This window comes from Merops nubicus, unplaced genomic scaffold (assembly GCF_000691845.1).
Source record: "Merops nubicus isolate BGI_N331 unplaced genomic scaffold, ASM69184v1 scaffold16554, whole genome shotgun sequence".
NCBI classification, from domain to species: domain Eukaryota; kingdom Metazoa; phylum Chordata; class Aves; order Coraciiformes; family Meropidae; genus Merops; species Merops nubicus.
Window position 1 is genome coordinate 60,087 of NW_008603731.1, and position 13,605 is coordinate 73,691.

General features: G+C 38.9%; 1 protein-coding gene across 1 annotated transcript; it reads right to left on the reverse strand.

Moving 5' to 3' along the window:
- Positions 1-6,527: 6,527 nt before the first annotated feature.
- LYRM1 (LYR motif containing 1) lies at positions 6,528-9,557 on the reverse strand. Its single transcript, XM_008938774.1, has 3 exons — positions 9,399-9,557; positions 8,273-8,365; positions 6,528-6,656 (listed from the first exon to the last, which is right to left on the reverse strand). Exons 1-3 carry the CDS (start codon positions 9,555-9,557, stop codon positions 6,540-6,542), a joined length of 369 nt encoding a protein of 122 aa, XP_008937022.1. The 3' UTR covers positions 6,528-6,539.
- Between the last annotated feature and the right edge of the window lie 4,048 nt (positions 9,558-13,605).

Below are 13,605 nucleotides of genomic sequence, written 5' to 3' on the forward strand. Positions count from 1 at the left end.
AAGCAGCCCCCAAATTCCTTTAGTTTTTAGACATTGTCAGCTATTGAGCAAGAGCGAGTGAAAATACAACCCCACAAACAGAAACTTATTCCAGAGGCCTGGGCTTTGTCTTACAATAGATCAGAATGAAGAGAATTCCCATCAAACTGTGCCATGCACATCATTACAAATCTTGTGAAATCCTAATATTACCACCTAGCTGCTGTCCCAGGGCTTCTTTTCTCATACAATTGGGCCCAAAGAGTTCTACTGGTGACTTTAATGGGAATCTGATCCACAGCTCTTGTGAATAACCCTTTGTGGGTCTGTGTCCCAGGAGTAGTTAGGGAAAGGAGGGAGGAGATCAGAATAGTCTGTTGTCAAAATATAAAACCAATCCTCAGCTAGAATGAGCTGTCAGAGCTGTATTATAAAACTGTAGTGACTGACACTGCTTGAAGATGTGCCTCAGAATTTCCATGGAAAAGTTCTACACAGCACATGTATTGGGAGCCTGCCATTTCTTCAGAGCAGTTTACTTGTCTCATAATTGTAAAACATTTTTTACTTCAGCATTATTTACCTGCATATCCCAGGTGCCTGGTAAATGAGCTGTTTCCTTTCTCCCATAGTCTCTCATTTTACTTCCTCATCTTGCACTCTTCCATACTGGACTAATAACCACCTGCAATTTTGAACTCATTTAAGCCCTTTCATCAGAGAAGCTCAAAGTAGCTTGCAAACATTAATTAAAAATAAAATAGCCTGAACATCTTCAAAGAGTTGTGCAGTCATTAACTAATCCCCACAGCATGCCAAGAAGGTACTAAAGATGCATCATTAGGCTTGTTGTGTACACAGTACAAGAGAAGCACAAAGATCAAGGCAAACGTTTTAAAAAACCCTGTTGCATACACATCCACTAATTTGGGGTCTTGTAATTTTTTTTTTCATTGCTCAAACTGAAGCATTTTGATGACTTGCTTGAGGCCTCACAAGTCATAGATGCAGCTATAATTCAGCAGTTCCCAGCATCCTGCTACAGTCATTAAGTGATGGTGCTACAGTTCATTAAAACATCTGGTTCTTGTCAGGAATTTATCTGTTGTGTTGTGCTGTTAGAGGTGAAAAGTGTTGTTTTATTAACCACTGATATTGAATACAGATATTCATAAACTTCTAAGAATTGTCACATGCAGGTGAGCAAGAAGTGTTACAGATGTTGTGTGGTGCTGCTCTGCACAAAGATACACATAGGTAATTAGTACAGTGTCTTCATGTACCACATGTGCCATCTTCAGTGCCTCATTAACACTAGGGTGTGCTGGGATCTGCTGCATCATTATTGTTATGTGGTGGCTGGGGCAGAGATTTCAGGCCAGGACACTTAATGCATACTTCTTTTAATAAAGGAGACAGATGTGCAAGTGTTTCAACCTACTGATAGGAAGAAACTACTGCTAACAATTTAGACTAAATGATATTTGTCACCTATAGCAAAAAATAAAACTTGTTTATGAATGTTACAGCACAGTCATCAGAATTGACAACAGGTTTTGAGATGAGAATCACACTTCAGAAGATCTGTAAATAAATTGATATTAATTAAAATAGGCCCTTTAAAAATCATCTTAGGCTTCATAAGACCAACACAGGTACTTTTTTATTTTTAATATAATTAAAATTAACAGAAATTTACAACATACTTAAAAAAACATTGTGGCAATTACCATATTTTTGAATGGCTGCATATAATTGTTATCACATCAACAATTCAGATCACTAAGTAGGGCATTGTGGCATCAGAAATAACAAACCTGTCATGAGCCTCCTCTCTTAGGTGCCTTGCATTGCACAGGGGCTGGACCTGCTGTTATATCCTTCCCTGTGGATTGATAAGTTTTGTTGCTGCTCTCAAAAGGATCTTTCTGTTTAGATTTGAGCTTATGCATGCAGGTGACTCGTGATGGCTTACCTGTCACTGCTGAGGCACTGCTGAAAAGGAGGCTGGGGAAACAACAGAGTAATCATTCTTAAAACACTAAATGAAGAGAAGTTTAAATCTGAGGACTGAGTTTCTCCATTCTTCTTCAGATAATGCTAGTCTTGGAAACACTGTTCTCTAAATGAAACCATTTTTAAATCAAAAGCCAGATTCACTAGTACATGCCAGCTAAATTACATTCTATGAGATAAATTACTTTTAAACTCTTGGAAAATACTATGGATCGCTTGCAATGTGGGTTTCTTGTTAACACCTTTTTGTGAACAAGCACTAATGGATAGTTTATTAAATGACACAGTTGTGGTTCTTGTGAATATATAGTGGCTTTGCTACTCCATTGTGTGCAATGTCTTAGGCACTGTGTTGATTTTCTAAATGCTTCTTCGGTGTTAATTTTTAGATTGTTGATGAAGGCATCTCCTAGAATGCAATTAAAGATGTATTTCAAGCTTTTGTAGATGTGACCAAAATATATAGATAAGAGAGAAGCCTGTAAAAGGTGGTTCATGCATCTGTTACTTGCCCTTGTCAGGCATAGCTGAGTTGCTTTAGTTGGTATTACTGAAGTATGTGATTTCCTGGGCTGCCCTTACTACTAGAGAAAAAGTAAAGGAATTTACTGTTGAGGGATATCTTTCTTAGAGACAGTTTTCTGTGGTTATTTGAAATGGGTTTCCCAAAGTTATTTCCTGACCATTGTCTAGACCTTCCTGAAGAATGATAAGCTGGCTAAACATTAGAATTCACAACCTTTCTTGGCTGAGGTGCATTTAGGGTGGAAAAAAAAAAAAAAAAAGGAAAAAGCAACTCAGCTGTTAACTAACAGGATGCAATAAAAATATGAAACATTTTTGTACAAATGAAGTACTTTATAATATTAGGGTTAGAATTAGATGGAAAAAAAATGCAACATACAGACATTACAGAGCAAGAGATTTTTTTCCTTAGAAATAGCAGAGACTGATTTTCAGCTGGGGCTGCTGTAAGTCATATAGGGTTAATACATTTTCTTAGGAGATCGAAACCTGTCTTTTATTTCATCAGTACAAAAATCCATTTCAGAAACAGAAAGTACTATCTCTGTTGATTTTAAAACTCTCAGGCTGTTAAAGGGAGAAATATACAATGAAAAAAAAAAAAAAAGACAATACAAAGGCCCAGAATTATCCTACTTAGGAGTTCCTGTAAGCTAGAATGTGTTGCCTAATAGGATCAGAAAAACTAGTGAAAGGTGCAGGTCCTCTCCTGTAATTAGCATTCTTGAAAATTAATTTAAAGGTATGATCAAATAAGTGACTTCTCTGTCTGTGGGTAATGGATGTCGCTGATGGATACATAGTAGGGTGCCATGAGAGTAAGATCCAGGTTGCCTTATTTTCTCCAAATCTGAAAGGTATTTCAAGAACAAGCCTGTGTTAGTAAGAAGGTAGATCAGGTAAGCCAATCCATCTTAACCTGTTTCAGTTCTCTGATACTTCCTTGGTCACTGCTGCAACTCAATGAGTGTCCTCGCCCCTAGAGAACAATGTCAGGGCACATTCAGTAAGCAGGTGCTGAGTCCATCTTCTTCAGTAATTGTGTGCTTGCTAATGTTAAGGTTAAATCTGGTTTAATAAGTGCATGGCTTCATATGCTAAAACCTTATTAATGATGGAGTTAGGCTCCAAAGAAGAGGTATTATTTAGATATTCAATGCCAGATAATGTGTCAACCAATTGCTATTGCACTGGCTACCACTTAGCTTGCAGGGCAGTTCATGCAGCTGGCCCAGGATTCTTACTTCTAAAGAATGTAAAGTTAATGTCACCTTATTCTAAATTGTTGACTGACTAGTGTGATAAATTGGAAAGAGACCGGGGAAGGGGAATAAATGAAATTTGAGGGAGTACAGGACAGAGCGTGCACTGACTGGTTGAACCCAGTGCATTATGAACTCTTGAGAACTCAGAGGCATTTTAGGACGACATCTTTTTGCAAGTAAAATTAATGTGTAGGACTGACATATTGCACCATCATTGGGATTTTTCTTGATAGAAGTCTGGTCCTTGGAATTAAATGCAAGTACCAGCTGAGATATCTGCCTACCCACTGGACTGAGTCGCAGATTAAATTTTTGTAATGAAACTCCCTAAAAATGGTCGTTTGCCAGTTTGACCTCCAGGAACAAAGGACTCGGTGTAAGGCAGATTCTCTTTTCCATGCAGAGTTTAATTTAAGCTGTGAAAGAAGTGTTTTGCTCTCCAGGCTTGACAAAAGAGCTGATCTAATCCTTCCTTTAGCTGAACAGCCTGGGGTTTTAACAAATTTCAGCCTTTGCCTTCTTGCTGCTGGAAAGTAATGAGAATCAGGCACTAGTTAATAATTTCTTATACACTTATTTTGAAAAACTAGTGGGCTATCTGTCATTTTAAAGCATCTCAAGTAATACAATGCTTTTACTGCAGTTCAGCTTACTGGATTTTCAATTAAGCAAGTGGATACTCATTTGAGTTAACGGTACTGGAGCCTTTTAAAATTTGCTTTTCTAGATTTACCTTCAGAAATTAACTCATATTTTTATTTCAATTTGGTGTAAATCTTCTGTAATTTTAGGGATTTTTTAAAAAAATGATTACATTTTACAGTATGTGGTTGGCAAGGAGTTGTGACTATAATACAGACAGTAGATTTAGACTGCTGATTTACATAGATGCTTATGCACCTGATGAGTCACCTTCATTATCCGCATGAATTTTAACAATTAAAAAAGGTACAAATGATAATTTAATGACAAAGCATGAGTCTAAGCTTCCATTCAAAACCCTTGTCTCTGCATATTTTGCCTTGGCTCAGTACATCTCTACACTGGTGTATCAGGATGACGATAGGAAAAGACTGTATTTGGACTTCTTTCAGTGAAGGATTAAGCAGCGTGTATAATCCTGTTATTTTTTTCTTTATTCCATCCCCCTTTTCCTAGGCTAAAGTTTTGGTTTGTGTCTTCCTGGCAGCAGTAAATTTGTGAAGTTCCCACTGAACAGGCAGAACAATGGCATTTTATGTATTACTTCCCACATGAGGCATTCCCAGGAAATAATTATATGGGAATAGATACCTTTGTGGACTGGAGCCATGAAGGGTAGTAAGAAGTTGGGCTAGCCAGTGCCTGTCATGCTGATGCGGTCTTCTCATTATTTCCTTGTACTTTCTCATCCACTTGTATTTTTTTTCACTCGTACAAGTACATTCTTGGAGGAGGAACTGTCATTCTATTCTGCACGTGACCACTTTTAACTTATTTTTAAGCTAAACAATAATATGTCTTTGCTGTTTTCTTTTGGGGTTTGCAGAGTTTACAGAGTTGGAAAGCTCAGAAAATGAGAAAATTGCCCACCGTAATACCAAATAATATACACTGCGTTTTCTCATATTTTCTTTTTTGCCACCAATAACTTCTGACTGAACTAGGTTGCTGCTTATACCTTCTGTCCTTAAAACAGCTGTGGGCTGTGCTTATGTATTCTCCCAGAACAGTGTGGCTCTTTTCCAAAGCTTGGTCTCACTCGTAGCTCTAGGTTGAAGGACAGAAGGCTCCCCTAACTTCCCTGCAGAGCACTTGTAACCAGCCTGGTAAAGCCAGAGGACTGAAAAGCAGCCAAACCAATCTGATGCCCAGTAAGGGGAAAATTAATTTTGTTTCACTTCCATTCATGAGGCACCTGCAAAACACAAATACCCCTAGAACTTAAGAGACTGGATAGATAGTTGTAGATACTTTATTATAATAAAGTTTGGGTTCTGTCCATAATGTAAGAGCTGAAAGGTAACACTAATTGTTGAGAAAGCGAGTGTGCTGATTATGTTGAAAAGCTAACCATGTAAAAATGCACAGGGTAGGCACCCAGAGCATCTTAAGCTTTCTGTCATAGTGATATCCTGAAGGGAGAGTTTTCAATCAGTCCATACATGGGAACCTGAGGAACCCAACACTGGAATGTTTTACTCCAGAGCTGTGTAACACCATTCCAAACTTTGCATTTAACATCCATTTAACTTTGCATTTACCTTCACCATAAGGATACTATGAAACTGGAATGCTTCTCCAGGGCTAACAGACAGAGCAGGGGCAGGAGAGGCAGGAGTGTAACTGTGTGGTATGGTCACTGTATTCCCACTTGTGTTTGGAGGCTCTGGAGGCACTATGTCTGCTTGATTCTCCTGGACTTTCCTGATTTTTGATGATCTTACACAAGACACTGCCTTGAAGCACAATTGAGCAAATATAATCCTCAAACTACCAGAGAACCCTGCTATAGATTAACAGGATTTGAAAACCTGCTGCAATTTGCCCCGATGTCAAAGTAATCTTTGTATCACACCTCACTTCTTGGAAAGTGTCACTTTATTGATGATTCAGTGGTTGAAATGTAATAAATACTAGATACTTATTCATCATATGCAATGTATCAATTAGCTTTTTGGCCTCAAGACATCTGTGAGCAAATGACCAAAACAGCTTCATTCACAGTTGTGCACACAAATCACTTGGATTGCAGTTCACAGTTTAAAAGATGGGTTATGAAACTTCATCATGGGATTTCAGGTATATTGGCTTAGAAATCTTCCTTAACTTTTCCTGCTGTCGCAATGTGCGGCCTTGTTTATGGGCAAGACCCATAGGAGGCAGATGGATCTGGAAAAGAAAATACCAGCAGTTAGGTGCATATTGAGAAGCTACAAGAAAAAAAGGCATATAGACAGTCTAGCTTGCACTGGGTTTTTAATAATTTCTTCACACTTTGGAAAAGGCAACTGTACTGTCTCAAACCAGGTTATTTGATTTCTAGGGGGAGCTCTCTTTGAGGAGTGATTAGTGCTGTAACTTTCAGGCCCTAAATGTTGTGTTTATTAAAAACCTGTATATTTAAGGCTTTAGTAACCATGTTTTGTAGCCTGATATCAGACTGCAGTGATAAAATACTTGTTGAAATAGGACTGCTGACAATGTTCCAGAACAGTAAGACCAAGAAAACCCTACAAATTCAGGAGTAGATGTCTTAAAGCACTGTGTGCTTATTCATACCTACCTAACAAGTCACAGAATGACCCCAAACTGTATGTATTGAAAGACTGCCTTCTTATTGTCATGATGCACAGTCAATGTCATTGACTCCACAAGCAGAAGGAGCAATAGGTGGCAGGCTCTTCCTTTGGCTGACAAAGTCTTTGTATTTCATAAGAGTGTTGGTGGGAGTCATGCAGCTATATCCCCCCTAAGTGACTGAAAAATGTAGGTGTTAGCAGTCAGATGGTATTGTTGCTGAGGCTGTCATCCTGTAAGACAGCTGTTTAGGTGCAAATCGTAGTAAGAGCACTGACTAAAGTAGCAACAGAGATTCTAGAACCTGAAAGATCATCCAGTTTGTCTGAGAGAGCTCATCTACAACTAATCCTTTCAGATTTTGAAGCCACTGCAGAGCATACATTTTTAAGCTCACTTCTAGGAGCATTTTGTTAGATGTGTATTCTTATTAGGTGTACTGGGGGAAAAGAAAAAGCTGTATGTGAAACAGATGCTAACAGTGAGCATATTCTAGGTAAGCATCTGATTAAGATAATTTAATGTTGACCATCAATGCCTTGATAAGGAAACTACAGATGTGAAAATATCTACTATTCAACAGGAGTAGAGAGGAAGCCTCTATGGGAGGCAGCATGAAGTGCTAGATACAGAAGTGACTGGGCAGTGAGGAAACTACACGGAATGGTGCAACAGGAGACCGCAGCATTTTGGTAATCTTTGACGTGGCCTTCTCTAGGAACAGGGGAAAAGCAGCAGCAACATAGGCAAGTGCTTTGTGAGACCTGGTTTATGACCAGGAGAACAGTTACTAGTAATGTAGGCTATGAAAATTATTGTATCTATGGCAGATGTAACGAAGTATTTTTATTCTCTCTTATTGTATGGAAAGGTTAACAGTTTTGATTCCATTACTGTTGTTTTCTACATTCACTGGTTGGACAAGAATGCCTAAATATTGAGTTTAGCCCATGCAGCTCCATTTAGGCTTTGACTCTTCATTTTGAGAAGAAATTAGCCAATTTACAGTGAAATTAAATAGATGGGAGAACATTTCATTACACATTTGGCTTCATTTGGTTTATCTGGCTCTGATTTAGCATAGCATTTAAATCACTGGCTTAAGGAAGAATGCAGTTGTGGTGACAGTGATGAGAACTTTTGGTTTCATCATCCAGTGAGAGCTATGTGGGTATAGTTGAAGACTTTGTGACTAGTTTTATACTCACAGGCCTTGGATAGGGGATGTTATAGTGAAGTCCAATTTCTATTCTTGCCTCACATTCTTCTATACATTGCTTAATCAGCTTTGGGTCTGTTACCTAAGATCATACAAACAACTCTTTTGTACAAGTACAGCAATTAGCAACTGGAAGCTCAAGCATAAAGGATACACAGCCCCATGACTTTCTTTAGCTTGTTTTGGCAATCCCAAGGATACAATGATTCTATTTTTCCCATCCATAAAAGGTAACATTAATATTTGCCCTGACTCAACAGTTCTGGACTTGATGATGCTGGATATTAAGGCCCAGAGGCTGACACAACTGAGGCTGTAGGAGATTTTTTACCCAAATATGGCATTTTCTCAGTAAAAAGACAATACACATGTAAACTACTAATATGTCCATGAAAAAAACACTCACCCATTCATCACTCTGCAAGGTAGCTAGAGGAGAAAGGGAAGAGACTCCTTGGTCTACATTCTGTTATCATCCTATCCAAGAACACCCTTTGAAGTCATAAATGTGCTGTAAATTGTAACTTAAATTAATTTTTTGACTTTGCATTGCTTCGATTTAGGCTCAGACCAAAAGAGGATATGAGTAAGTATTGTGGTCTTGAATTACAAGGACCTTTGATTACTGTGGAGTCTTTATCATCCCTTTCAAAAGGGTTTTGAAACTTCTTCCTTAAGAAAAAAGTGAAAATGCATCTTTTAAAAGAAGTGCCAATAATTGCTGATTTGAAAAGACAAAAAAGAAGAAGCTACTGAGCTCTATTTGCCACTGCATGGGTAATGATACACTTAGCCAGCTTTCTAAAAGATCAAAAGCTGCTTCAATTACATAGGCAGTATCCTCAGAACTTAATTTTTTTCTTGGCATTTTTTCAGTGAAATCTCTAACCTTTTTAGACTTCTACAGTGGTTAATGAAGAGTTGAAATTGTTTGAGTTTTCTTATGGCTATTTCAGGGGTGAAATTTAAACTATAACCCAAATACACCAGCATTTAAGGTGAATGAGATTTTGGGAAATCAACTTTTATATTCCTATCTTAGCATCCAATCACTGAGCCAGTGCAAAAAGCAAGAGAAGAATAATTCAGAAAGTCAAAACTGTAAGGAAACTCACATTTTTGTTTTTTTTGAATAATGTTTTGGCTTCATTTTTTATGTACTCTTTCTCTTTCATAGTTTCTTCTATCTGTCCTGATGCTGATTGCCATTTTTTGGCTATTCGGAATATCTTGCGGTAAAGGCCAAGAACTTCTTGTCGAGTAACTGGTGTCATCTACAAAAGTAACACAAAACTCCAAACATTTGAGGTGCTAAAAGGCCAGCAAGCAGTACACTTTTTCACACAATTAAATTAGTTTAATGATATTTTCATTACCTAAAGACCTGCTAAGCGATACGAAAAAAACCTGAAATACCTGTAAACAATAATGAGCTGTTGAAAGCTGAAGCCTCAGTCCAGCAAAGTATTTATACTGATACTTAAATCTGTCTCCACTCAAACAGCTTGAGCTGCTTCTCAAAGTTAAGTGCTTGCTTTAGTGCGATACTGAAGCACAAGCCTGGTACAAGAATGCCCAGCTGGTCTTGCACTGCTGCTTTGCAACAGACAGTGGGCAAGGCACTGAAACTGAGCATCTCCCTTCCTGTGAAATGGTTGTAGCAATGTTGACTCTATCTTTGCAAAGCATCTTGAAATCTGTGAATAAAATACATGATAAAACCAGCATGATATTGCTGAAAACCAGTATAGGTTTCAGAGGCTGAGAAGCTTATTTGTGATACCACTACAGTATGTAGTAATGATTCAGCTGGAGTTTGATGTGATGAAAAGGTGATGAAAGCTTTTTTATCTAAGCACTGCAGGAGAGGCAGACTAACTGTGGATTTAGGAAAGTCATCAATGTCTTCACTTTCAGAGAGCTGTGAACCTGCTGAGCCCACTGAATCAGCCTCCAGGTGTGATAAGAATCTTTGTCAGAAACCAAGAATGAAATCCTATTCTTATTCTATGTAAATGAGTATTTGGTCATGTAAGTGGTGACACTATTTCATGCCAGACCACGAATATCTCCGACACAAACCTACTGCTGGAATAACAGCACTTCTGACGTGGATTAGATTCACAAAACCAATGATTTCTGCTTGAGGAACTCCACAGCTGTACAAGGTACGTTACTGCTCTGAAGGAAGATGCAGCAGCACTGCGCAGTAAGTATATGAATGCAGTGAGGAACTAGTGTGAGGGACAGGACATTATCCCACTGTCTCAGGATCCACAGGACAACCTGGAGCGCAGTTACTGTGGCTGCACCTACCCTGAAGGCAGACCTGTGCTCTGGGAATAGCTCCTCCGGGGACAGTGTGGAGCAGGGCCATTCCCGAGTCCCCTCTGGAGGGAGCATGCTCTGCCTCGGTGGGAGAGAAAAGCTGCTTCTTGCTTATCTTAACTGTTGCTATGATCTAAAGATTTGTTGTTTTATGAACTTAAGAAGTTCAGACTGTTAAAACTGTTTTTCTCTATTCTTGAGAGAACACTTTTGTTTTGCTATTTGTTTTAAAATGCTTAGCCAATCACATATTTTTATTTTTCCCTAGATATAAAAATGATTCTTCCTACCCAGCAGAAAGCATTTTTTGGTAAATATTTATGGTATTTCTAGGAAACATCCACAATATAAGAGCTAGGTAGTCCCAGCTCATAAAACACTTTGGAATAAATGCTTCACTTTATCCACTCTACAGCTCCATTTCAGGCAATAAAATTAGTCATACACAAAGCTACACATGCATGTGTATCTGAAAAATCATTGCTTCCCTCTGTCAAGTATGTATTTTGTACAGAAAATAAATAGTTCAATTACAAGGGCTGCCTTAGCACAAGCTGAATCCCAAATCAGGTTCTTACCTAGAGCCCTTCCTGGCCTCACCCCTCTGCTTTTATTGGAATGTGTCACCTCTGGTGGGGCTGTTAATGCTCCTTGTTCCCTCCTGGCAGCTAATAAAAGGTAGTACTGCACTAGGAAATTTCCCCTTAGGTTTTCATGTAATCTATAAAGAAAATAAGAGGAATAATGTCAGGGGGAAAACTGTTTAAAGTAGAGGTTTAAATTCTGATCTATGCACCAGACGATTCCCAAGGCCACAGCCTGGGGCAGTGCATGCCCTCTGCCCTCACACCTGTCACTTTGGGATTTTGAACATAGCCAGAATCTGTTTATAAAGATTTTGTTTAAAAGTTTAGAACCGACAATTTTTTTTTTTTTCCATTTTCTGCTCCCCCAGCTAGAATTTTTAAAATTTTCTTTAATTTCTTGGTGTTGGAACTGATACAGAACTGTGTAGCCCTTCACCTAGGCATGGGCTGCACTTCTGCATTCTTGCTCTCCTTCCCACATACACCAGAGGATGTGAAAGACATGAAGCAGCTCTTCACATACACTCAGCAACCAGCTGCTCCCGTGGCTCATTTAGTCAACAACTTCTAAAATCACAGACCTGTTCATAAACCATCTCTACAAAGAAAGATACCTTAATGAAAGTGTGAGGAGCCCTTCACAGACAGAGGACCCTCCTCTATCTCGGGAAAGGATGAGAGCAAATAGGACAAAATGCAAAGCCTGGCTGAGTTTCTGATCTGAGTGTGAGTGTAAATACAATTCCACCAAGAGCAAAATTACTTCCAACTTAAAATGTCGTAAATGAGATTCAAATTCTTTTTTTTCTGTATAAACAGAGCCCACGCTGACAGAAATGTAAGTGATGGTACAAGTCATGTATCAGGTGTAATTTCATCAAGTGACACTACTTGTATTAGTTTTGTGGGTGTGCAAAATGATTCTGAGTGGGACAGAAGGGAAGATAAGGGAGGCTTTCATGCCCTTGTAGTTACTCATCTTGTAATTTACATCTTTGGCATTTAAATCATAATTATATTTCACATCTCTGGAATGCTTAAGTGGATGTTACACCACTTTCCCACTAACACTCATCTTGTGGTAGTCACACCCATTGTTTAACTTCTACCACCCTTCATTTCATTGCAGCATACAGCCCGCAGAGGTTAACCAAAGGCGCTTCTGTAAAAAGTACAAGGCTCTTGTATTAGCTGAGCAAATTTCAGGTGTTTACTGCAGCAAAACAGACTGGAGAGGTCAAAGGTAGGTCTGGACACACAAACCCATCAATGGGAAACGTGGCAGGTTGCCAGCTGGTTTTGAGCCGCTTGTTAGAATTAAGCCTTTGGAGGGGAGCCAAGCCTTGCCTCCCAAATCAGCACTTGCTGGATGCTGTGGCAGAGGGCTGACAAGGCAGGGCTCCATCCTTCCCATCTGCATGCAAACCCCTGTCATCAGTGTGAGATCAAGCCATGAAATATCCCATTGTACCCAAAATAGCAAAGGAGGCTCGAGCAGTTAATGAGTTACTGCATCATGAAGACACAGACTTTTTTCATTGTTAACTAAAACAAACAATAACTTAGACTATAAAATGGCATAACATTTTTTCTTTCGGGAGACAAATACACATTCCTTTGAATTTTCAGATGGTCAGTCTGAAAGTTGAATAATATGAATAATCAGTAAAACACCAGTCTTGTTTTGCTATTTGCAGGTTTGTTTAGGATTTAAATTAAAAGTTTAGACAAAACTAAGGAAAGGAACCTGTCAGCAGCACTTTAAAGTGGCCCAAATGATGCCCTGTCAAAGCAAAGTCAGGACAGAAGGCAAGCTGCATGGAGACTGACTACTTATATTCAAGCAGCTAAATTCCAACAGCTTCCCAGTGAGGGCTGCTTGGCTGAGAACGCGAGTCCAGCACTCCCCTCCCACCTGCACCCTCCTTTGCTCTAAGTCTATTTTATTTCATCATTTCTTTTCAAGTCGAGCATTAGCTACTGACTTTAAACACCAATCTGCCAGCAGCAAGTACATAGAGGATTTTAGGAAACAAAGGGTGAAAAGTAACAGCCCATGGGGAGGAAAAAAAAGGATATTTTTAAAACAACAAATCTCTTTTTTTACATCCCAGCTAACTAGGGCACACTTTAGTAACACACACTTAGTGCTGATGCTGAAACATATTTGCTCAGGGGAGGAGGTGGTGGGGAACAAAACTCTTTGTGAAATAATTTGGAAAAGCTGCTTTGAACTTGTTGGATGTAAAGTGTTTTATTTAGAGGCAACACAACTTCTGTTTGACAGCTAGTTTGCTACTGGCAAGGAGTCCTAAAGACACAATGACAAAATACTGGGCTGATTGCCTTCTGAATCACATTACTGTTATGGAAATAAAGGATAAAATTCAAAAGCATAGTGTGCCAG

What these genes read in the sequence shown, in the direction of transcription:
- LYRM1 (XM_008938774.1), bottom strand. Translation starts at nt 9,557, where the DNA reads ATGACACCAGTTACTCGACAAGAAGTTCTTGGCCTTTACCGCAAGATA. An exon ending in TATTCAAAAAAAACAAAAAT is followed by an intron (nt 8,366 to 9,398) that starts GTGAGTTTCCTT and finishes GTATGATCTTAG; the next exon opens with GTAACAGACCCAAAGCTGAT. An exon ending in ACATCCCCTATCCAAGGCCT is followed by an intron (nt 6,657 to 8,272) that starts GTGAGTATAAAA and finishes TTTCTTTTCCAG; the next exon opens with ATCCATCTGCCTCCTATGGG.